We start from the raw sequence: 24516 nt of genomic DNA, 5'->3' as shown, positions 1-24516 counted from the left end.
CTAATAAAAGCAGCAGTTAAACGGATAAAAGCCAAATTAGAACGTTAATATCAAATAGAACAAGACAAAGCTTTTTGTCTCATGCTAAATCTTGGCAATGAGGCACGTACCTTTTAATTGTAAAATAAAGTGGCTTTAACAGCATTATCATCAGATTACTGAAGCATTTGATTTTACTAGCTAAAATATCAGTGTATGAGATCTCTGCAAAGCTTTTATCTAGTTTGAAATAAAGTAGCTTTTACAACAATTATGTTACTGGTTGTAGAGTATTACAGAGATGAAATATAATGGCTTTCAAATTACGTTCTGGTGTAGAACTATCAGCCACAACTCAAAGCTGCTTCTTTATTGGTGTCTGAAAAAATGTAATTGAGATGGCAATGGCAACCAGAGCGGTAGCAAGCACATTGGATTAGCTTGTTAACGAGGAGGTGCCTTACTTTGAGTGACAACTGGACGGGCGAGGGCACAGGAGCTGGGGCTGGCCATGGCCTGGAGTGCCTTTGGTGGAGCAGAGACCCTCCTTGTGTGGCTAACGCAAGCACACGCATTGGTTTCCACTAGAGCAGGTTGACGTTTCAGAATGAGCAACAAAACAGAACGGTCCATGGAAACACAAACACTTAAACCTGTCCCATGGGCAAAGCTATCTACATGCAGGGAAAAATACAAAAAAATCAGCTTGTAGCCACGATGTAACCTCACGCTTTGACCTCAGCCTTTCTGGTTCTTAGGTTGAGTGTTGGCACTGGACATGGGAGGAAGGCCAGTTCTAGTGCCACAACAGTGGGTACCTTGTAGATGTCTCAGTTTTGTGCAGTGCAGGGACCCTTTGTACTTTATGGATTGGTGTTCTGAGGAGCGGGGACCCTGAGGGACCATGACCACAAAGCAAAATTCTGCCTAGTAAAATAAGATTTGCTGTCAATAGCTTGGTTCTACGCGTGCTTTCTTCATTCTGCTTTTGCTCTGTACTATATGAGGCCTGAAGGCCAACCGAAACGGCGCTACTTAACATAATACTTTGACAAGCTACTTCATGTTTTGACCAAAATACTCTATGATAAATCTACAGAATAAAAATCTTGACTGGGTCCCTGGAGAGAGCAGGGATTTTTCAAAGGCAATGCAGAATGGTTTTCTTTCTTTTGTGCAGACGCGATTAGACATTTTCTAAACGGCCTTTCCCTGGGCCAGATGGGTTATTTGGACTAATTGGCAGCCGCCTGACTGTTTTCAGGACACCTGAGTCACTTCCCCCTCCCTTCGTCCTTCTGTCACTCTGCTGCCGCAGGGACGCTGCTGGGCGGTGGGTCTGCTGGAGGGAGACATGGCCTCTTGGGTTGCCACGAGCATCGCAGGCCAGGGCCCCCCATCACCCTGCTGCCAGCACAGCCAGCTCCAGTGTACCCCCAGGAGTCCCACCAGACCCTCTGAGCTCCAGGGTTTTCTCTCTATAAAGATTTTTTTCTTTCTCTAAAGATTTCTGATTATTTTTGTCACAAAGGAAGAGCAATGGGCATGTGAAGATGAGCTGCAGTGCAATGGAAGACTAAGCATTTACAGCCGGCTCCAGGAGGGCATAAGGCACACAGTGACTCTTCAGGCATGTGGGGCCTTTGGTAGAAGTGTCCCAAACGCTGGTGTCTGCCATCAACACCAGCTGCCTCTCCGAGTGCCCCATACCTGCCGCAGAGCCGTATGCAGTTCAGGAAGCACCAAGGTTCAGTGATCCCAAGCCATCGTGGACTGGTTCAGTCCTGCTGCAGCCCGTGCTCCTGCCGTTAATGATTATGGGGCCTAAACTTCAAGCCCAGGCACATTTTCTTATTTTCATGTTGTTGCTCCCCCAGGGCAATGCTGGTCTCCTGCTCCTCTTGCTTCCTTGCATCGAAGACAAAGGCAGGAGAAGCTGTGAGCTGGGGCAGGGAACACTGTTTGTGGTTAATCATCGACCTGTATGTGAGCAGCGTGGGATGCATTAATGTCCACAGCTTCACACCTAGCTGCTGACACCTCTGCCAGCCCAGGGACACGGGAACAGCCCTGGGGAGCCGAGCAGGCGTCAGGGAAGAGGAGCTGAGCATCAGCCCCAAGGGTGGCTGCTGGTCACTGCTGAGCAGGGGGACAACAGCATGTCACAGCTGTATTTGCAGTGCAAACAGGGCACACCCAGGTGGGTTCCCACTCTTTGTAGCTGCTTTTGATACAGTTTTGATGACAAGACTCAGTGACAATAAATACTGATACCATAAAACCCTCTTTATCCATAATTCTCACTGTCTAAACCCAGGCTGTTTCTCTCATCAAGATTCACCAACCTCAGTAGCTCCCCTGAGGCTATCAGAGTCCTTGAACTGCTTAATATTCTGGAGTTCTGGAGATGACACAATTAACATTGAATTTTCTTTCTCTTATAGTAGCACTCTTGTTTCCAAATTTAAGTAAGATTTTATGAGCAATTCGAGAAGAACCCAAAGACTTCCCTTTAGGTTTTGGGTTTGGCACAGAGAAGGGTTACCACGATCTATTGGCAATTTTATCAGCATTCAATAATTTCTAACCAAGGCCCGCTTGGGGAGAAGCAGCATGCCAGCCGTGCTGTGCCCGGCACTGCTCAGGTCTCACGTCTGGGTGATACCTGGGTGCGCCCGATGCCTGCCTGGGGCAGCCTGGCAGGAGAGGGGTGAGCTCCCGTCTGTCTTTGCTTCTGCTGTATTCCAGAAACGCACATGATACAAGAGCTCTTGGGCAGGTTTCAAGTGACATTTGTGCCTTGTGTGTTGTTCAGAAGAATCAAGATTCCTTCTGAACTCAGTGGGAATTAGGAATTGTGTGCTTTAGAAAATCCCTCTTAATAGCTGCATCTAAACATTGGACCTGACTCTGCTGATTTTACTGAGGAGGCAGGATCTTTCTGTACTGCATGCCAAGTCTTTACTAATAGACCATACAAGCACGGTCCCTGTGGCCCTATGTGGCCCTGACCCCCTCCAAGCTCAATGGCCTGTTGCTGGCTGGAATTGCTGTGCTGTTGGTGCTCTCAGATGCAGACACATCCTTTCTGTGCAGCGTTTGGAGGCTGACTGTAAGTCACTGGGCTTTCTGTAAGAAATGTTTTCTCAAGTGGAACTGTTGGAGATCAATAGTATTAACAGCTACACAGAAAAAGTCTCCTTGCCTGGGAAAAAAGCAGATTATTTCAGTCCCTGACCGTCCCAGAGCAGTACATAGCAAGGCTGTTCATGAAAGTTGCTGGCACTGAGAAGTAGAAAGGTTCGGCCGCACCCAGGGCTTGAGCTAACAAAGAGCTCTGTGCCACGAACGAGGACAGAGCCTGATTGCACCTAGCAAACGAGGCATGAAACCTGGTCCACGCATCACAGCACGCGAGGCAGCTCAGCATCCCTCCCATTTTCATTCTGGTCTAGTTAGTAATCAAGTGCTGTTTCTGAATGCAAATGGAGATCAAGTCTTCATTCTAGCTTGAATTCTGCTTCCTCAAAGATAGAGGTGCCAAGTCCAGCTTCCTACCTCTGCTGTAGATACGCAAAGAAAATGCTAATCTCCCTAGGAGAAACCACAAGACGCAGAGCTGGAAGACAGCACCCAAGATGCATATGGGGTGTGATAGCAGGTTTGGAAGCCAGGAGATGGTCCCTCCCTGCAGCATTCACCAAAAGCGGGTGTTAGTCATGCAGATGTAGCTTCTCCAGGTTCTCACCAGCAAACTAGATTCCTCCTTCTCCTTTGGATAAGTACGCACGTGCTCAGCATCACTCTCCCCCGCATCCTGCAGTCAGAGGCTTTAAGGAGGCGGCTGCAGCCACAGGGTCTCTGCCGGCTGTGGGGCAGCCGTGGGTGCTGGAAGTGGAGAACCACCGTAGGTCACGCCTGCCCTCTCGGGAGCAGGGGCTGGGTGGAGTTAGTTACCGGTTTAACACATGGGCCTTCTCCCCTCTGCCTTCTGCACCTGAACCTCACCTGGCTGTCCTGAGCCTCGAGCACTGATGCTTGTCTCCATCCCCACGGGCAGCCCGTGGCTCGCCCAGCCCGCCTCTGCCTGCCTTCACCTCCCGTTTGCCATCCTCCTCCTCTTGGACTACCTGCGCTAAAATAGCATCATTACGTAAACGCGGAGGGAAGTGTTGCATTATTTAGAGGCCTGAAATCCTGGCACCTGCCTTTGTCAGAGCCTCAGCACAGCGGTGGGGTTAGGATTTCTCCCTGTCTCTGTGCTGTGCCAGCGTGAGCCCCTGCCAGGGGCACCCCTGGAACCCCCACCCCATGCACGGCAGCTCCCCCACCCGCACCACGGTGCGTCCTGCCTGACTCCCACGCCATAGACCGCTCACGGTCTGAACGGGTGCTCTGCTCCCTGAGGAGCAACTGTCACAAACCCTCCTGTGAAGAGCCATACAAGAACTAAAAACTGGCTTTCCATTTGTATTCTCTCCGCAAACAAGCAATAAACACCAGCTCCCAGAGACAGAGCAAAGCCATCCTGCTCATCACCCCTGTCCCATCTCCTCTCCTGCTTCTGCGAGGGCATCAGCTCCCCTTTTCCCTCTCTGCACAGCTCAGCCACACCATTAACAAACAAGGAGCATCTCCCCTGCTGCCGGGCTCATACCACTCCATGATGTGTGGGGCTGCACTAGTGGCCTGTCAGGCCCACGGGGAGGGGTGGGAAGGGACCGAAGGTACAGTAGGGATTTTGGAGCGAGCAGCAAAAATCCTGAGTTGCTCCCTGCTCATGCCTTTGTAGGAGCAGTATCTGGTGGTCTGGCCCTGCTGGGTAGGTGCTGGGTAGCTGTCACTTAGCAGGGGACTGGCTGTAACCAGAACAGTTGAATGAATGAAGTAGAAAATGAACATCCTTGCTTTGTGGATGAGAAACCGACACACAAAATACTCCGTTACCTTCCCACAGCCATGTAGGGGGTCTGAGGCTTTTTCATGGAGCTCCGAGCCTGCCGCAGAGTCCTGGCTCCTGCTTTTCTGAGCTTTGTTGTTTGAACATTGATGAACAAGGTTTAAAAAAAAAAATTCAATCTCCTAACTTGTCTCTTGTCCTACATACCAGACTGGAGGGCAACTAGGATATGAAACATCATGTGTACAAAAACAGGACCTTCTCTGCAGGGCCTCTTGACACTGATGTTTATAGGGAAATACCGAATTACTTGAAGGTATTGCAGTGTATAATTGCAGTTTCACTTCTCAGGGTTATTTCAGGTGAATCTGACCTGCTTCTAATGAAATTAGCACTTCTTATCCGCAGTAATCTAGCAGGTCTTTGAGGTAAGGGACCATTTTCATGTTCCTGTGCACTCGGTGCCTGGTACATGAGACTCCATTGGGGTGGCGTCCCAAGACACTACTTCATTACTGAAGCTAATTAATCATCCAGAGCACTGCGGATAGAGAAGGTAATTTGTTTTCTCCTGCAAAGTGAATGGAGGTGGAGAGGAAAATAAGACCCAGCTTCCCTGTGAGCTGGGGTTGGCCTGCCCTGGGAAGACAAGGACTGAAGGGCTGTGTGTGGGAAAGCTCCCTATTAAACCTGGGGACAGCAGGGGGTTCCTGGAAGTGACAGTCCCACAATGGCGCTTTTGTCAGAGAGGCACCAAAGGCCAGATGATGTCACCTTGCGCTGGGCTGCGGCTGCTTGTGCCTTTTGGGATGGAGCTCAGCGGTATCGCAATATCTCTTTAACAGGGAGAAGGCCTTGAAAAGGCTGCTTTTATACCACCCTGTTTTAAAAGCAGGCAAAGCAGCTTTGTTCCAGAACAGTCTGCCTGTTTTCAGAGGTGGAAGAGACTAATTAAAGAGCCACTGCCAGTGCTGGTCTCCCCACCGGCTCCTGTCACCTGCAGGAGCCCTGCTCTCCCCACGGGTGTAACTCTGGCCACTCTTTGCTCCACGTCCTTTTGACTGGCTCAGAGGAACATCTAAACTTCAGCCACGTCCCCTGCCTTAGCCACCTCACCTTTAGCTGGAAAGACTGAGCTATCCTTAAAGGCTGCCTGGGACTCCAACAGCCTGAGACCTCCCAAGATCCGTTGAAGATGGGGAGAAGTGGGGGCGAAGAAGGTGGCCAGTATTACCATGCCCATCTGAACGCTCTGCAGAGCCACAGAAGGCAAAGCAAGCTTTGATAAAAGGTGGCCCTTTTCTCTGCCTCCCCCTTATCACACCAACCTCCAGCTGCTGAACCGGAGGCGGCATCCTCACAGCCCCACTGTTAATGGCCAAACTGAAGCACAATCCATGGCAACCCCCTCTGTGTTGGCAGTCAGGGCAGCCCCCCACAAGCCTGTGTTTTCAGGCCATGTGGTAGAGCCGACGGATCCCAGCCCTCCCGAGCAGGGGGCATCAGGCAGTGCTTTCCCTGGTCTGTGCACCTTGCTGCAGAGGAGCAGACCTCAGTTCCCACTGGCGTGAGCAGGTGCCTGCCTGCATTTCTCCATCCTCGCACTCAGGAGCAGTTTAGTGTTCCTCTCCAAATCCATCCACACTGTACACAGGCTCTCAAAGTCAGAGAGGGCATGGCCCAAGGCACCCATAGCCCAGCCCCCTTTGCCGACCTGCAGCAGGGTCCTGAGCTGCTCCATGGGTGAATCCTGGGTGGCCATGGGGACTGCAGCCCCGCTGGGGAGCACGAGTTCACACATGCCCTGCAGTGGGGATGTGTAATCCCCGCCGTGAGTGGGCGCTGGAAACTCCTGATTTCAGCTCTCTGCTCTGCCGTGACTTGCCAGGTGAGCTCCTGATGAATAATCCAGCCGCAGTGTCCCGTGCTGGGACTCTGGCTAACATCTGCCCACCTCAGGGAGAAGCTGCAGCTCAGGATTCACATCTGCAAAAGAATTTGAAGCATGGAAAGCTCGGTGCAGGGAAGGCCTTCAGATTAGTCAGCTCCCGGTGCGGCTGGTTTTGAATATTTATGAAAACAGAAAATTGTCAAGCATGTTTTACTGAGACGCACAGCTCCTTTCCTGAAAGGAACAGTTTTCCCAAAACAGTGCTTGGAGGCTTGTTCACCTCAGTCTCTCCATGAGCCCTCACTCCACCAAGGTGGCATGCAGAAATCTGGGATGGCAGCAGGCGGGGTGTCTGCAAGGGGATGTAGAGGGCACACGAGCTGGTTGGGCTGAAGCAACCTGTCAGTGCTTCATTTCAATACAATCAGAGCCCTAAAACTCTGTTGGGAAGGAGTGTCTGGAAAGCCTAGATCCACAGGTTGCTCTCCACAAACTGCTTTTCTGTGGCTTCCAAAGCGCTGGCAGGAGGGTGGCACTTGGTACCGCTTCCTAAGGGATTATTTTTTTCCCCTTAGACCCTAGGCACTGTTGTGGCTGCACTCGCACACATCACCCCAGAGCATCTCCAAAGCCAGAACAGGAGTTGGCAGGAGGCAGCCAGGCCAGGCGTGCCCAGCATCCCCGGCCATCCCTCTTCCGGAAACCTGTCCCCTAAGGAGCACCCTAAAGAGAGAAGCAGGAAACACCTGCATCTCTGCAGAGAGCTGAAACGCAGCCAGAGCCAGGACTAAGAGGACTGGCCTGAGCTCGCACACCCTTTTCCATTTACAGGCAACTTTCAAGAAGCTGCTTTTGGAGCCACGGTTATGAGCTAAGCCAGGAGCTGGCTACACACAGCCGAAGCGCCCTCGTGCTGGCTGAGGGGCTGGGGGGCACAGGGCCAAGAAGACCTGCAGATTAGACCAATTAAAGTCGCGGTGACAACGCCAAACAGGAGACTCCAGAAATGCAAATATTTTCTTAGCTTAATTCTTTTTTTTTGCAATTTCCTCCACTGCCTTTCATCCGTCCTCCCCCCTCAATCCACACCGCTGCCCAGCTCGAGTTGCGGCGAGGGGCTGACCACCAAGCTCAGGCATTAGGGAAGGGTTTGGCAAACAGACCCCTCATTAGTGAGGTGCTTGTGCATCTCCTTGCACCAAGGCAGCTGTGAGGGGCCACACACTGCCCCGGGGTCTGGGAGCAGCAAGGGTGGCTTTTCTGCCTCAGGGAGGAGCTGGAAGCCAACCATGATAACATGGCTGGTAGGACAAGGGCCTCGCCAGCCAGGGCCCCATCCCATCATACCTAAGCCAGGAGAGCAGAGCAGACCCCAGGTAGTAGGTGGGTTCAACCGAGAGTCCAGGTGAGCAGGTAGGTCTGTGCTGGTGAGGCAGATCTGAGGCAAAGCTGGAAGGTCCATCTGCATGTCAGGATCAGCAGGTCTGTGGTCAGGCATAGCTGTAGCTGAGCCGGAGACCAACAGTGCTACGCTGGGAGTCAGGAAGGGGATTAAGACCCACAACTGAGCTTAAATGGAACTCCTGAGCCCATGGGTGGGGTGTGGGTGTAGGCCCCAGGTTGAGCTGTTCAGGACCGTTAACACCTCATCACAGCTGGTCGCTGTGAAGGGGTCAAAGTGACAAGAGTTGGAGGTGTCAGCACAGCTCACTGAGAGATGGTCCCAGCAAGGCAGCTGGGCTTGGTGTGAGGCTTTGGAGCAGGAGGGCTGTCCTCCAGCTAGAGCCAAGTGCTGGGACTCCATAATTCTGGAGTCCTGCCCCTTGGCCAACGTACGAGTACCTCTGCTTCCACTTCCCAGCTCTGAAAGAGCAGTTACCCGCCTGCCTGACCAAGCCAATGCTGGGAAGCAGATGGTTTTATGTACCATAGATGTGGTCTGCTGGGGAGATTTTGAGCCCATAGAGTGGATTTTCCCGTTAATCCTTTCCTCACAGCTATGCGACAAATTGTCTCCAACTCCTGCACCTGAGCAGCATCTGCAGATCCGCTGCGCGCAGGGCACCAACTCCAGGCCGGCCACAGTAATCCTATCAATAAATCATCTCTGGCCAGTCTATCCCGTGGTGCTTTTCTTGCCAAGACTAATCAAAGCTTAGTCTGTAAGCAGCTCTCTGCAGCTCAGGCTGTGGCCAGGGCCATCGGCATTGCTGAGTGGATGGTGCAGAGGCTGAGCCTGGGGTTGAGGTGGAGTCCTCGGGAAGGAGCGTATGGAACTCCCCAGGGACAGCACGCTGTGACGGGGACCCTGCTCCTGCTGCCCACATCTGCTGGGGGGTTACCTGCATGAGCTGCCAGGCAGGAAAGGACGGATGCACGGGAGTCCCGGGGAGGAGAGTGTGGTGGGACCTTCTGTGGGTCATCACCAGGGTCCTGAACCCCATGAGGGTGCTAAGAGGGGTGAGGGCACGATGCCAGTCACCGCAGGCTGCACTCGGATTAGGAAGGGGACAGGGGGGCTACACTCAAACGTGTAAATTCAGCCTTTGACTGGCCAGCTCCCGAGGAGCATTGGAAAAGGAGGGACAGGGATCACTGATCCAGCCAAAGCCTGCGGCCGCAGCTGGACCCTGACCCGAGGTCCGGGGCAGAAGCGCACAGAGATCCCCACAAACCCACATCCCGGCACCCCAGCCCAACGCCGGGGCTGGAGCACAAACCTTCATTGGAGAGGTCCGAGCCCTGCCTGGCTCTGCAGGCAGCAACACCGCTGCCAAAGCGCAGAGCCAGGAATAAATAAATAAATCCTGTGATGAACTGCAGTCACATTTCCTTGCTGCCCCTCCAGGGACTCCCAGAAACCCAGCGGGGCCACGATAGCTCCCTGCCCCCTTTGGATCACTGTGTGGGGAACAGGCTGCGGTATCTACAGAGAATTTGTTGGATGGTGTAAGGAGCTAATTTAAATGAGAAAAAAAGACTTTGGGTATGTTGCCAGCATTCTCCTTGCCTATTGTACTCCCCCTTCGGTTTCTGCTTTCCACTGAACAGTTTTATGTTTCCAAGGATCATAAATTCTCATTTTTCCACTGGGCAGGAGGTGCACTCCTGGACTCCACCGCTTCCTGCATCGCCTTTGTGTCCATGTTGCCCAGTTACTGCAGCACAGACCCGGACTATGCCCGGCCGCATTCACGCCGGCCACGTCCCTGGGAGCGTGCGCCCCGCCGCCGGGCACAGGGAGTTCATAGGATTCAGACAGGCACATGCTTCCCAAGACGAACAAAGCAAAGGCCATAACCCAGCGGTTTCCAGCCAGAGGTCGCGCGGGAGCGGCTGTGGGTGACCGGTGACGCCGCTGGCTGGCGGGGCCATGGCGGGAAGGTGTGATGTGATGCAGGAGGGGCCGCGGTGGGTCGGGGGGGGATTGGAGGCTGGACCGCAGCCTGCAGTCCAAAGGGTATGGGAACTGACACTGCTGGTTTGTCAGCTCGGCGGCGGCACACAGCGCTTGGCTAAGCTGCCCTCGCTGGGAGAAGAACTGGGGGAGCTTTCTGTAGCATCAGTTCCAAGCGGCAGCACTCCAAGCATCAGTAATTCAAACAGCAGTCGAGGTAACGCCGTGTCCTCATGCTGCGCGGGTCAGTTTGGTTTGAAATTAATAACATTCCTGAACTCAAAATACTTGGATTCGTCATGGTTTTAATGCCTAAAACAGCGGTTATGTAGCACCGGGGGTTGCACGCTGCAGCGGGAGGGAAGGATGCCTCCTGTGCTGGGATGCGGCCGCATGCCAGCCTGGCAGCGGGAGCAGGGCCGTGCGTCCTGACGGGGTGACACTGCCCGCAGCCGGTCTGTCGGGGGGCAGAGCCGAGATTTCCACCTCATTGCCACGCTCCCTGTGTCCGTCTGGTGGGGAGGGTTTGGGAAGGGGCTGGGGCCGCTGTTGTTGCGGGGTTGTTCATGGACACACATGTCCTGCAGCTGGCCGGGCTGGGCAGGACAGTGGGCAAAGCGCTGGACGGAGAATTTACAGTGGCAGGAAGGGCCATCCATTTCCAAGCCTGTGGCATCTTCCTTTGGGCATGCAAACAAAGTCCTTACCCAGCAGTGACTGGGAGCGCCGATGTACTCCTGATTTAGCCCCTGGAGAGCCTCTGCCTTGTTTTCCCTCAATACAGCTTGGGCCACGCGGCAGCAAACGCCCTGTGAACCATGGCAGGGAGCATCCTCTGGCTCCGCCGGCTTGCTGGAGGCTGGCCCTTCTGCTCTTTGTTAATGAGGAAGATGCATTTTTTGGAAAGAGAGGCTGCCTCTAAGATGTGCAAACTCTCTATTTTATGACACTTTTCATTTACATAATGAAGGCCCTGATACCTTCAGTAATTAATCACATTAAGAACTGCTTCCTTGAATAACTCTATTCATGCAAGTTGTTCCTAGTGCTGGAAACTGCATATGATTTCAAATGTGCATTAGGCCATCTCTTTCATCAGCAGATGGAAGCTGGTAACTGCATGTGTAATTTATATCTGCTTGGGTGGAATTATCGGATGAAATATGCATTGCACGGCGCCATTAACATTTCTAGTCATACAGCCTCTAGCTCCTGGGTAGGTTAATATTGCATGCCAACGGTGTGTGGGACCGTATGAAAGGCAAGAACTCAAACACGTGAATTTAAAAGCCAAAATGGAAAGTATTCCAGGTCAAACACATCAGAAATAGAATTAATGAAGCTGCTAAATTAAATGCTATGCATAGCCCTTTTTTGATCTGCATTTTTTTATAAAATGTCCTGCCCTGTCTCCGCTCGTCTGCTGAATCGCCACGTGTAAGGGCAACTCCAGATCCTTTACCATGGGGAAAGCTTTCCCCCATAGTATAGCACAAGCAGCAAGAGAATAACGACTGAATCTCCGAAGGCAGCAGAGAAGATGAACGTTGCTGTGTGGGTTTGGATTTGTCGGTAGCCTTGACAAATTTGGGGGAAAAAAATCACATCAATTCAATAGTAAGAATAAAACAAAATCAGTGACTCGACTGCTCCCTGACGGCAGTGCCAGGTTAGCCAGGAGCTCGGGCTCGCATGTGCGTTGGTTTATGCATGAACGCTTTTATAGGAGATAAAGTCCGCTGTCTTGGAGTGCGTTTTTTCATGTGCTTTTTTGTCTTTATATAAATCACAGTTAATTAAAATACCGATTCCTGCTTGGTAGGAAGCAATTAAATGACTGAAGCAGTATCCCATCTGCCTCTTACATGTAGAGATGGAGAGAGAGTCCAACCCAAGCCGGTGCAGCTTCGCCCAGCCCCGCTCTCGGGAGCTGGTGTTACCGCTCCACATGTGAGCCACCACTCGGGGCCCAGCCATCCTACAGCTGCTGCTGCTGGAGGGCTTTCACCCTTTGGAAAGGATTTTGGGGCCCAGTGGGTTTTAATTGTTTTCAGGCTGAGCTAATTCTGCCCATGGCCAGGAGCCGGTGGGGAGCGTGTGTTGGCCGTCCGCAGGTGGCAGCAGCAAAGCACGAGCAGGACCAGCGAACTCATCGTCCTCCTTCCTGGCTGACGATGCCATGGCAAAGGGACGCATCCTGAGCAGAGCCTGAGGGTGCTGTCTGCAGATTGCAAGGGCCAAAACAGCTTCAGACGCCGTGTGCGGGGAATGCGGGGCAGGGGAGAAGCTCTGAGCTCTGCTCCTGCTCACCCCATGTGTCTCTCCAGCCCTGGCTGCAGCGGCACGGCTCACACCAGCCCATGGCCGGGGCAAGGGCAGGGGGTGCCGGGCAGCTGACACCAGCTGTACGGCTCTGCTTGGGGCTCAAGCCCCGTACCTGTCCTGAAGCCAGGCTGGGGCGACGTGGTGTGGCAGCTGGCTGGGGTCCCCTGGCCTTACAGAGCCCCGCCATCCCTCCTGGCAGCGCCCGGAGATGCGCTGCCGTGGCTCCCGATTGTTCCTTTCTGTCCAAGAGAGAAAGAAAAAGCATCTCTGCAAAATCCAGGCTTGGACTTCGCTTAAAGCCTTTGAGTAAAGAGCCTTGTTTGAATGTAATTGCACCCCTGTTGCTACAAGGGGAAAATACACTGTATTGCTCTCTTTTTCTTGGAAAGCTCAGTTAGTATTTTCCCAGCCATTTGTGTATAAAGAAAGATAAATAGCTCTTTAGCGGGCAGAACAATCTATCCCAGTTTTATTGACATTCATGCGAGCAGACAAGGAGAAACAGTTTGGCGGTGCGGAGCACAGGGGAGGGGGAAGCTCCAGCCCGGCAGAGACGGGAGCGCCCAGCGAGGGTGGGCTGGGGGTGGGCTGGGGGTGCCGGGCACCCCGGGGCTGCCGGGGCGCAAGGGGGGAGATGCCCTCTCGGCTGTCCTCATCCCCGCGGAGGTGTCCCGTGGCCATCTGAAGGATGCGCTCCCCACCTCGCCCATCATTTCTCTCCTGCCTATAAATAAAAAAACGTGTATAGCAAATTTAGCTCCGGCTTCACACGCAATGGTGCTATAGATAGATTTTTAAAGAGCTTGTCTCAGAGTAATAATTCATGGGGAGATCAAAAGGCTATGGTTTAATCCGGGGTCTGTCTGATACCATAAACCTTGCAGACTGCTAAGAATTCAATGAACAGCATCAAAAGCCTGATAAACATGAAAGCCACCCAATTTTCTGCCTGTAAGGCTGGCGTGGCTTACAATGGGTGCTGAGGAGCTGGGAGATGGGTATTTTCTCTGCAGCGCTTGGGTGCCACACACAGCATCCTTCAACTTCAGGCTCCTGAAGGAGGTGCCTGGACTCCCTTAACATCTCAGTCACTACCTGCAGCTCCGCTGACTGTCTAAAGAGATAAGATTTCTAATTAGATGTCTAATTACACGGTGTTGGTAGGCTTCAGGCTGCACTCTGCTGCTCGGCATCGCCTCGTCCTCCGTGTCGACAAATGAGGTGGGCTGCATTGACTCTCCGGAGGGATGCGGCAGAGGCATCCCAGGAGGCAGCGATGGAGCAGAGGCACCTCCAGTCCCCCGGAGCCCGCTGGCCCGGCGCAGCGTTCCCCGGGAAGGCTCGGTGCCACCGAGGTGTCTGGCTGTCCTCAGTGGGACAGGACGCCGCAGAGGGGCCGCATCACCCTGGCACCCCAGCAGGGAAAGCTTGCAACCTGCAGAGCCAGCCGGCAGCGGTGTCCCCACCATGTCCCCTTCGCCAAGTCCCAGCTCCGTTACAGCACAGTTCACGTTATCAGGCTGTTAAAACAGGGGATTTGTAACCTCTGCTTTCCAGCTATGGGAACTGTACATCGAGTTAATCCAAGGGATTTCCTTTTTCATAGATACCCGGTGGCTGGTGCTGTAGCTGCCCTGACAGCAGGGGATGTGCTGGTTTAGATAAACTGAGGATCTGGCCCAGGAAAGGTGGGTTTCAGATAGGGACTGTGAAAAGCATGGGGTATCAAAATGCTGTATTTAGAAGACGAAAATAGCGGCTAAAACAGGGCCAGTGAGGATCAGCGCTGTAAATGCAGGTCTGCGGAGTGGAAGGGCTCTGCCGTGCTTCTAGCTGTCAGCAAAAGCAACATTTAAAAGCAGCAGTTTAATTTTTAACACAAATGGAGGTGAGTTTAGACTGCAGACACCTGCAGGTGAGGAGCTGGGTTTTTCTCCAGAGATACTGAGCCCACTGAGGTTAATGTGATTATGTAAATGACTGAGGTATAATTGCATTATTGCCACCCATCTGGCCCTCCCTGCAATTCATAAGTGATTCTATATTCCCCATGCGCTGCAGCGCTGACATACAAGGGCACCAGAGACGCCATAAATCACTGCTTGGTGTTTGCTGCAAGAGCCGTCTCCCCGTCAAGCCTCTGGTGCAGAATCCTGCTGGAATAGGCACGGCCAACGCATCGGGAAAAGTTCTTCCCAGATCCGAATTAGCAATCCCTGGGTGTAGTCCCGAGGATTGACCTCTGCTTGTCCTCTCCCAAGGGACGCTCCTGACAAAGCCAGGATCCTGCCCGGCATCCCAGCTCTGGCAGCGGGTCCTTCCCAACATGGATTTTCTTAGCAGGATAAAACAAATTCCCACTTCCCTCAGCAGCTGGGATTAAATACAAAATTGACATTGTCATGTAGAACACTGTCACAGTACCCCCAAGTCCCACCTTTCTTCTAACCTGGGTTTTTCTTCCCATCAGTATGAATTCAAAGCCAAGAACATTAAGAAGAAGAAGGTGAGCATCATTGTGTCCGTGGACGGGGTGAAGGTGATTCTGCGCAAGAAGCAGAAGGTGAGACTTCTCCAGCCGAGCCAGGGCTGGGCTTTGACCATGTCTGAGTGTTACTGCTGCTCAGGACAGTCACACTTCTGACCAAAATTGACCTTTTCTTAAAAACCACACAGAATTTTCGCAAGACTTGATTTTTCTCTTTTTTTTCTTTTTTTTTGTCAAACAAACTAATAACAAAACCTTGCTGAAAAAAGTGGGAAAATTACACTGTGGGAAGAGGAAAATTTTTTTCCCCTATCAAAAATATGTCAAGCTTTCAGGAAATACAGTTTCTTTTTCTAGTTAATACCGGTAGGCTTTTTCTGCGCTGCCCGGGCTGAGCCCCTCAGCTCCTGACCCAGACTGTGCTCCCCACTGAGCCAGCAGCCGGATCCAGATCTCCTAAGCCCCAGCTCCACGTCTTGTTCCCCAAAACGTGTTACTCTTCTGCATATTTGATGCTATAAATTAATCTTAGGGACCATTTTCAGCTCTGGAGGCTGTGATCAGATGACCAGATATGATAAATGATCAAAAAAAAATCTATTTTTATCCAAGATACCGACAAAAGAGCCATTGCTCCTACAGTCAAACCGGAGCCTGGATTTGGCTTGGGAGAAACGCGCCGTTCTCCAGGGTTCTGCCCCTCAGCCCAGTGGAGTTTCTTTTTGCCTCGTCTCACTGTAGTTTTGTTTCTGCCCCCTTACAGAGAAAGGAGTGGACCTGGGATGAGAGTAAGATGGTGGTGATGCACGATCCTGTGTACAGGTACGCGGCAGGGGATCTACCCCCGCTCGGTCCAGAGCCGTTAATCAGCCCTGAGCGATGCGCGTCCATCCTCCCGCTTGCTGAGTTGCCTCCACCAAGGCTGATTTTCCAAAGGACCATGAAAAATTAACGAGGTTACAAAATTTACCGCGGGTGGGGAATCCTTTTCATACATTTTTGAGGGTGCGACGGACAGATCTAGCTTTGAAGCTGGCTCTGCTTTGAACAGGGGTTAGACTAGATGACCCCCAGAGATGCCTTCAACCTGAATTACTTTCTGATTCCGACTCTGAAGACAGGCTTCCCGCGGTTTTCCTTCAGAGCACGGCTCACCGTGTGCTTCTGAAGAAGCGCCGTACTCTCAGGTGTAAGTGCTTACAGGGAATTAACCCATACAGGACGCGGTAAGGTAGCATCGGCTTTCCATAGCACCTGCCGTGGGATCTCAAAGTATTTTGGAGACCACAAGCCCCACACAGATGCCTCAGGAGCCGTCAGGGATGGCTTCCTTGAAGGCAGCCCCAGCGATGGCGCGTAGCACAGTTAAGAGCACGGGTTGCACCGGGCTGTTCCATCTGCCAAGTGAATAATCGTACCACGAGCATGAAGCTCCCGCAGCCCCGAGGGCCGGGATCACCGACACCGTTTTTCTGCCTCAGAGCCCTCGGTGAGGAGCTGGGGCGCGGAGGACGTGCTGATGCATTGTCCGTGCCTGCCTCTCACTTCTGGCTTTTTTTACAGATTATTACAAGATGTGGTGCATGGGCCACAATTGCTCCAATTGCAAGTTCAACACAAAAAAAATTCCAATCGGTAAAAGAGAAACATCTCAAGAATCCCTTTGGTTTCTTCTCTATTCAGAGCTGAGCTCGCTTGTCACATTTTTACCCGGTTAAATCAAATCTATAAAAAGGTCTTTAAAAATGGTTTTGCAGCACGGGGAGGAGAAAGAGTGAGCCCGAACAGGAGAGGGAGCAGTGCCGGACCCTCAGCACCCCTGGGAGAGGCACCCAGGGGACGGTGGCTTTTGTGCTGTGCCACCTGCCGGGACTGTCCCTGGGGGGGCTGCACCGAGGGGAGGACAGTGACTGCATAGGCAGTTGTGCCACGCTGCAGCAGGGACAGGGATTAATTGCTGGGGCTAAAAATAGCCACATGCTTTCCAGTACTATAGATTTTTTTAGTTTTCCCCACAGCATCTTTAAAAAGCTTTTGCCTACTTCAGAAACCAGAAGGTTTTCCATCAAGCCAGAAGTACTCTTTAAATCCTCCTGCCTTGAAAATCGCAGGAGGGGCCGTGCACCGGCACCACCTCCTTCCTCCAACCCTGGGTGCTGTGACCCAGCCTGTCCTGGGGACACACGGGAGCCTCCGAGGTTGTCTGGGGCCAGAGACTCCCCTGGGTGGTTAATTCCCTTTGTCTCTCTCCCACCTAGAATCTTCTACGTATCTCACGACTCGCAAGACCTGAAAATATTTAGTTACATCGCAAGGGACGGCGCTAATAACTCCTTCAGGTGCAACGTCTTCAAATCGAAGAAGAAGGTAGGATGCTGCAGGGGGGGCTACGGCTGGGTCATGCCTGGGCGAGAGGTCTCCGAGGGACCTCGCACCTCCCCGTGCCAAAGCAACCGCTGGGTCGGAGGATGCATTTCCCCAGGGAGAGACCCAGGCAGTGCCAGCGCTGAGTGTCCCCGAAAAAACATGCCTGGTGCCTGTCCCCTCCTGCCCAGCCAGGGCAGCAGCGCAGCCCGTCTGCCCCAGCCCACGAGGAGATGAGAGCATCCGTCTCCGAGCGTGGGGAGCGGGGGAATGCCGTGCATCAGGTCCAACAGTGGAGCCTCCCGGCACGGGAAGAGACACGGCAGCGTGGGGCAGCCCCGGGGTGGAAAGCTGGGAAGGCTCCCAGTTCTCCCATCGTTGGTGGCTGGCGCGGGGCTGAGCAGCGTGGGTTTGCTCCGCAGAGCCAGGCGATGCGGGTGGTGAGGACGGTGGGACAGGCCTTCGAGGTGTGCCACAAGCTGAGCCTGCAGCACGCCCTGCAGAACGCCGACGGGCAGGCGGACGGCGCCAGCGACAAGTCGGCCGAGGAGCAGCCGCTGGAAGGTGACATGCGGGTCCCCGCGGGGCACAGGCAGGCCTCTCTCAGCTGCCGCAGCAGGGATGCTTTAAAGGGGGGGAAAAACGCAAGGTGGCCCGTCTGTCATGGGCCAGCTCTAGTGACAGCGAGAGCCTCGGAGCCCTTTGGATGGGGGGCACGGGGAATCTGCCCTCTCTGCCCACCTGTCCTGGGCACCGGGAAGGCAGAGGCTGAGCCCCCTTGTCCAGCAGGCTGAGGGTCTCAAGCCCCTTCCTCCTGCTCCTCCGCAGCACACTGAGTCTCAAAGCAAGTTCTGGCCTTGTCCCTAAGCTGCCACCTTGGCTCCCAGCCCTGCTCAGGGCCCCGGCTCCTTGCTGCAATCCTGCGGCAGCGGGGGCTTGAGTTTATTTATCCATCTCGTTTGAAGTTCACCAGATGAAAGGCTCCAAGATGACGGATGCAGACGAGGTTGGCATCGATTCTGATGGCATCTGCGTGTCCGAGAGGGGACCTGGGGAGCTGCCCGCTGCCAGGGGGGACCTCAGCGTGCTGAAACCTGTGCAAGCTGCAAAGGATAAGAACTGCCAGGTAATGGGGGGCGGGGTGGGGGGGGCGCTGGGGGACAGTCCATGTGCTCTGCCACCGCTGGGGTCCTTCTGCTTGGGGTCACTCTATCACAGCTTGATTTGTCATGGAAACCTCGTTGCAGACCCCCATCCTGGCTCCCCCCTCTCACAGCCCCCGGGCAGGACAGCGTTCAGCTCCCAGTTTACCCACAGCTGAGCTGTGTCCCCGCGCTGGGGCAGGGGGAGAGGCGAGAGCTGGGAGGGAGGCCATGGCGCACGGCCATCAGACACAGCCCGGGAGAGCCCAGGGCAGGGCAGAGCTCAGAGGGGCTCTGCTGGAGCGATCACCCACCACTAGAAGGGAGAAGCGAGGCGGGAACCCCCACCACCACCACAACAGCATCCACGTTAACAGGTGGAAACTAAGACGCATCTCTGGTGAGGCAACCACTTCCCCGCCATGCAGGATGGATTTCTGTGCCACTACACAGCAGTCGCTTGTCTGACTGTCCCGGCAGCGACCCACAGCTCCCCTCGTCCCCCAGGCCCGGGGAGGGGTGTCCCCAAGGGGGCCCAGCCCCGTCAGCGCAGGCACCCAGGACGCGCTCGGCGCAAGCCGTGGTATCGCGGTAATGAATAGCGGCTCTGCAGAGCCCCTCTGTGCGCACTTCCCGGCAGCCTGAATGGCATCGCTTCATCTCACACAATTGTATCGCTTGCAGGGCCTGGCTGAAAACAGCTGCGGTGAAATGCGCTCAATGGGATGCGTTTCCGTGGCTGGAAAGGCAGGGCTTCCCCGCGCGTTCCTTCGGGAGCCAGAGCTGCCCAAGGGAGAGGGGGCAGGAAAGGCAGCGGCTGGGGGAACGGTCCCAAAACACCCCCGCTGTGAGGTGGGAGGCTGCCTGCCAGGGGGATGCACTGCCCAGCTCTGCACTGCATGTTGAGACCCCACCGTGCTACCGAGGGCCAGGAGAGCCACGCACGGGGCCACCACGCAGTCCCCGGGGCACGGGAGGTGGCTGCGAGCTCACTCGCCCTGGGCTGCCCCGGCAGAGTCCAGGCCCAGCGCCGTGCCGGGGTGCGGGGGCTCGCGGCTGGGTCAGGGGCTGCTGAAGTCGGTCGGCGCGTGCACTGCCCTTCTCACGCTGGGCATCTCCGAGGGCCGGGACCCCTGCAGTCTTTCAATATGCTGGTGGCCCTGACACGGGGCGCTGCTGCCACTGGGAAATGCTTCAGGCAATAAGAAACCACCCAGCCTGCGGCAGCCGCACCATGGGGAAGGTGGTGGGATATTTAGGTCGCTCCCCAGTGCCTCCTGCCCAGGGATCTGCCCTCCCTGATTGGAGCTGCAGCCAGATGCCAACAATGCAGCCGTGCCAGCTCTCGGAGATCAGGAGTCACTCCGAAACATGCTCTCCTGGGGATGACACAGACGCGCAGAGCCTGATACCGAGCCCAGGGCTGCCCCCCTCGACAGTCCCAGGGTCGCTCTGCGACACCAGTGTCAATGCCATGGGGAAACACGAGCCAAATCCCAGCCTGAGCTAGTTGGTCTGCTCACCCTGCCCATTTCTTTATGCCCAGGACACCGAGAACTGCTCCCTCCACCCGGCTGGCTCCCAGCAGCTGCTCAGCCCAAGCAGCCCCTGCTCCTCGGCCTCCATCACCCCGCTGGCCTCCCAGCACTGCCTCCAGCTGCTCCAGCAGCAGCTCCTCCAGCAGCAGCAGCAGACGCAGGTGGCCGTGGCCCAGGTACGCGTCCTGCCCTCCCCTCGGGCGCCACCAGCCCTTCTGCTTTCCCTGCCCCAGCCTCCAGCCAGGCTGGGCTGGCAGCGGGGGGCAAGCGCCCTGTGCTGGGGTGGGAGCGGTATGGGGAGCTCGCAGCATTGCTTGCGCCGTAGCTCGCAGCATCACTAGCGGCACTGTTCACAGCATCGCTTGTGGCACAGCTGGCAGCATGGCTCGCGGCATGGCTCAGCACCCCCAGACATGAAGCTGGCTGCACACATAAGCCCCGGCTGCTCTAGCGGGGTCGTGAGGAAGCTCCACAGAGCCACCAGCTCCCCATTCATAACATTTTTGGAAGCCACCCCGCCCTGCGCCTCTTCCCCCAAACCGGTATCACAGTGGGGAGGCCGATGCCCCCCCGCCTGAGCACCTCCCCAGCTCGTTTCATGTTACCGAGGAGGCAGCGGACCCCCCCGCCCCTACCTCCCGCGGCCCGGGATGGAGCGGCATCCCCCCGCCCGCAGCTGGACCGGCTCGGGGGGTGCCGGGGTAGGGGGGGGGATACCGGCGGGTGGGTGCCGGTGGGGGGGGGTGTGCCGCGGCGGGGCCGGCAGAGGGCGCTCGAGGGCCGCCGCGCCGCGGATGCCGGGGATCCCGGGGATGCTCGGTCCCGTCCCCGCACCGCCCCGTCCCGTCCCGTCCCGCAGGTGCAGCTGCTGAAGGACCAACTGGCGGCCGAAACGGCGGCGCGGATCGAAGCGCAGGCCCGGGTACGGCAGCTGCTCCTGACCAACCGGGACCTGCTGCAGCACGTCTCCTTGCTGGTGCGGCAGCTGACGGTGCTGGAAGCCCGGGAGCAACACCGGCAGCCGGGTGAGCGCAGCGGCCCCCGCACGGGGGTTGTTTTGGTGCTGGGATGCGCCCAGCACCATCCCTTCAGAGTATCTCTGCACCCTTCATGGTCCCAGGGAGCAGTTGGGGTGTTCCCAGTATGAGCCCAGCAGGCTCTGGGGGGCATCAGAGCATCTTTGCACCCCTCGTGGTGCAACTGGCGTGCTCCCAGTACCATCCCAGCAGGCTCCATAGGGCCTTCAGAGCATCCGTGCACCCCTCGCGGTACTGGGCAGCAGCTGGGCACTCCCAGCACCATCCTGGCAAGCTCGGGGGGGGCTTTGGAGAATTTCTACATCCCTTGCAGTCCCAGGGAGCAGCTGGGATGCTCCCAACACCATCCCAGCAGGCTCTGGAGGAGGTGCAGAGCACCTCTCGCGGTCATGGGGAGCAGCTGGGCTGGAGGTCCCCAGCTCTTCACACAACCCTTGTCCCTCTCTTGCCAGTTGACCGCTCCTTGCAAAACCTGTCCCTGGCTCAGTCCCTCTCCCTGAACCTGAAGAACCACTACAGCTTGGACGTCCATCTGCCGTCCACCTCCACTCCCGCCAGCATCCTGGGCAGCCCCGTGGCCCCCGGATCCCTGCCAGCCCTGGGCCCCGGGGATTCCTACCTCAACCTCGTCAGCCTGGAGAGGGGCGGCCACCGCTACAGCAGCAAGGAGGGGGACGAGTGCCTGGCTGTGCTGGAGGGTCAGGACGGGCTCAGCCGGCGCGTGGAGGGCTCCGAGGTCAGCGACTTCACTCTGCTCAATGGGAGCAGCCGGCAGAAGGCAGATGATACAGACAAAGGGGACGAGGACAGGTAGGATGTGCCACCTCTGTCTCCCACTGGCCGGAACAGGAACATCCTGAGCAGACCCTCCTGCTCGTCGCTGCTGCCCCGGCCACATTTCAGAGTGCTCACGGCAGCAGAGCCAGCAGCAGGGTCTGGGGAGGAAGAGCTGTGCTCTGGGCGCTCAGGGGCAGGGACAGGCAGCCCAGGGGCTGTGCGCTGGCTCAGGTGCAATAAGGCAGGGCAAGGAACCCGCCGTGTTTCCCAGTGGGGTCACTGCCTGCCCTGCTTCTGTCCCCCTGCCGCCAGATGGTCATTCACCAAGATGCTGCATCACTTCACCCCCACTCCATCGTCTGTAGGTGATGGGTTGCACCGATGGGACCCAGCAAAGGTCTCTTGGAGAGCCTGGAGCAGCCAGCCTGAGCCCTCCACACAGGTAAGTACCTTGCCTGTCACCTCATCTCTCTGCCTTTGCTCTCCAGGCGGCAGCAGCCCATTCCCAAGCTCAACCCACCACCACCCATCCTACGCAAAAGGTCAAGCAAGACCTCCCCGAGCCTGGAAGCGGAGGTGAAGCCCGAGAGTGCTGCCCACATGAGCCTGCCCAGCCCCAGCATCTCCAGCCTCACCAACATCGCTGCCAGCTCGCTCACCCTCTTGGACCCTGAGGCAAGGACTCCCGCACGGAGCGCTGCCTCCGGCACGGAGCCTGTCCCTGCTGGGACCTGCCAGCGTGCTCTGGGCAAGGACAGGACTGGAGAGAGTGGGCAGATGTCCCCCCTGGCTGGCTTCCGCGACCTTGCAGCCAGCGAGGCCCTGGCCAAGGACTTGGCCGCCCTGGCCAGCCCCACGGACCTCACGCTGCCCTTCTCCCCTGCGGATGACACCTGCTTGCACATCAGCTTCTCAGAAGATGAGCTGCTTGAACCAGAGCTGGATGCTGCCGGGGCCCCCAGCAGGGTTCCCCCTTAGTGGGACAGCAGTAGGTGGCAGCTGGCTGGCAGGCAGTCCCAGCAGCTCCATCCACGCCACTCCACCGGCCCACGCTGGGGTTGGGGGCTCCTGTGCCCAGGCTGGGAGGCAGGTCCCTTTGCTGTCCCCATCCCACGCAGCAGCTCCCCCCGCCGCATACAGGGCTGCCAGGCAAGATGTGACCCGGCCAGCCCCTGCCCTCAACCCGCACCAGCTCACACTGCCATCCTGCTGCCCCGTCCCCCCGTCTGCTGCCCGTCCCGTCCCTGCTCATGCAGCCAGGGGTGCTGTGTGGGGTCCCTGCCGCTGGGCAGCTCTCTCTGCTGTTGCCTGGCAGAGGCACAATTCGTCACTACGTCCCTTCTGCTGGCCAGGCAGCCGCAGGCAATGGAACCCCCAGGGCAGGGGCATGGCACGGCACAGGGCTGCAAACACCCTGACACGAGGCTGCTGTCACTACCCCGGTCCGTTGGTTGCCACCCGCGGTAGCGGTGCAAGCGGGGCTGTGTGACACAGCCGCAGCGCTGCTCCCCTCCCCGCGGCGGGTGCCAGGCTGACACGGGCTGGGTCTCCCTGGGGAGCACCACGCTGTGCCAGCCCTGCTGCCGGGGCCAGCAGCCCCACCGATGCGTCCCCACACAGCAAAGCCACCACTGCCTCCCCCACAGGTGCCTTTTCCCACGCCCCAGCGCCCACTGCCCGCGCAGGCTGGGGACACCCCTGGAGGCCACTGATCGGGTGCAGGACTGGCCTGGGGAGACCGCTGCTGTGGTGGGTGCCCCCCCCCCGAGGGAGGGTGCACCCCACATCTTGGGGTCAGGGTGGGAGAGCCCTGCCGTGCCTCGAGCAGCTGGTGGCTGGAGGCTGCTCCATTGTGCTGATTTTAGGGTGTAATGGTGTGGGTTGGGTTTGGTCTCAGAAGTGTGAGTGTGCTGGGATGAGTGAAGGTTTAAGGCAGAAGCCCAGCCCTGGGTGAAGGGCCGGGGTGGCACGTGTCCCCTTCAGCCCAGGAGGGTTTTAGGGAGGGACCCGAGGAGATGCTTGTCCACCTCGGTTGTTTGCAAGAGGGCGTTGGGAAAGTGTTGGAGGGTCGAGTTGGGGAAGTGTCGAGCAGAAATGGAGACTCGGATCAGCCACGCCACCTGTTCCTGGCACGGCACTGCTCCCATGGGGACAGACGGGGGTGACAGGACATGTACCCAGGACCAGCTGTGGCCATGCCGGGGCTGTCCGGGAGGAGCCGCGTGGGGGCTGGTGGCACCTCTACTGGTGACCGGGCCTGGGGGCTTGTAAAGCTCTGGCTGGGCTGTCCCGTAGTGCGGTAGAGACGGACCAGCCCCTCTGTAGGAATAAAGTACACTGCAGTTTGGTAACTGACTTTTAAAGAAAAAAAATAAAGGTGTCTGATTTGCAGAGTAGGCGCTGTGGTCTCTGCCCCGTGGGGGCCTGTGTGCCGGGAGCCCCGAGCCACCATCCCCAGGTGCAGATTGGGGACCCCCTGGGTATTCCCAAAGAAGAAAGATCCCTTCTGGGAATGAAGACTGCCCTGAGCCGCCAGCCTGCTCCCCTGCACCCTCCCCACTTCAAACACGCGTCCCAGCAGCCCCCTCTGCTCCCCCTCGCAGTGCCAGCGACAGCAGGTCCCATGTCCCCAGACATGTCCCCACGCAGGGGACGGCTTCCTCGGTCAGGGATGGGGC

General features: G+C 56.3%; 1 protein-coding gene across 1 annotated transcript in view; it reads left to right on the top strand.

Moving 5' to 3' along the window:
- LOC141751504 (carboxyl-terminal PDZ ligand of neuronal nitric oxide synthase protein-like) overlaps window positions 1-24232 on the top strand; it is a 36980-nt gene extending 12748 nt beyond the window's left edge. Inside the window, exons 3-11 of the mRNA XM_074608447.1 lie at window positions 14963-15055; window positions 15744-15802; window positions 17239-17347; window positions 17767-17908; window positions 18310-18470; window positions 20033-20200; window positions 20884-21049; window positions 21514-21871; window positions 22327-24232. Of these exons, the coding sequence (XP_074464548.1) occupies window positions 14963-15055; window positions 15744-15802; window positions 17239-17347; window positions 17767-17908; window positions 18310-18470; window positions 20033-20200; window positions 20884-21049; window positions 21514-21871; window positions 22327-22816 (1746 nt within the window). The 3' untranslated portion in view covers window positions 22817-24232. The remainder of the gene's footprint in view (window positions 1-14962; window positions 15056-15743; window positions 15803-17238; window positions 17348-17766; window positions 17909-18309; window positions 18471-20032; window positions 20201-20883; window positions 21050-21513; window positions 21872-22326) is intronic.
- The last annotated feature ends 284 nt before the right edge of the window (window positions 24233-24516 follow it).

Source organism: Larus michahellis, chromosome 15, assembly GCF_964199755.1.
Source record: "Larus michahellis chromosome 15, bLarMic1.1, whole genome shotgun sequence".
Lineage (NCBI taxonomy): Eukaryota > Metazoa > Chordata > Aves > Charadriiformes > Laridae > Larus > Larus michahellis.
The sequence above is the reverse complement of the archived record's forward strand: the minus strand, read 5'-3'. Positions and strand labels throughout refer to the sequence as shown.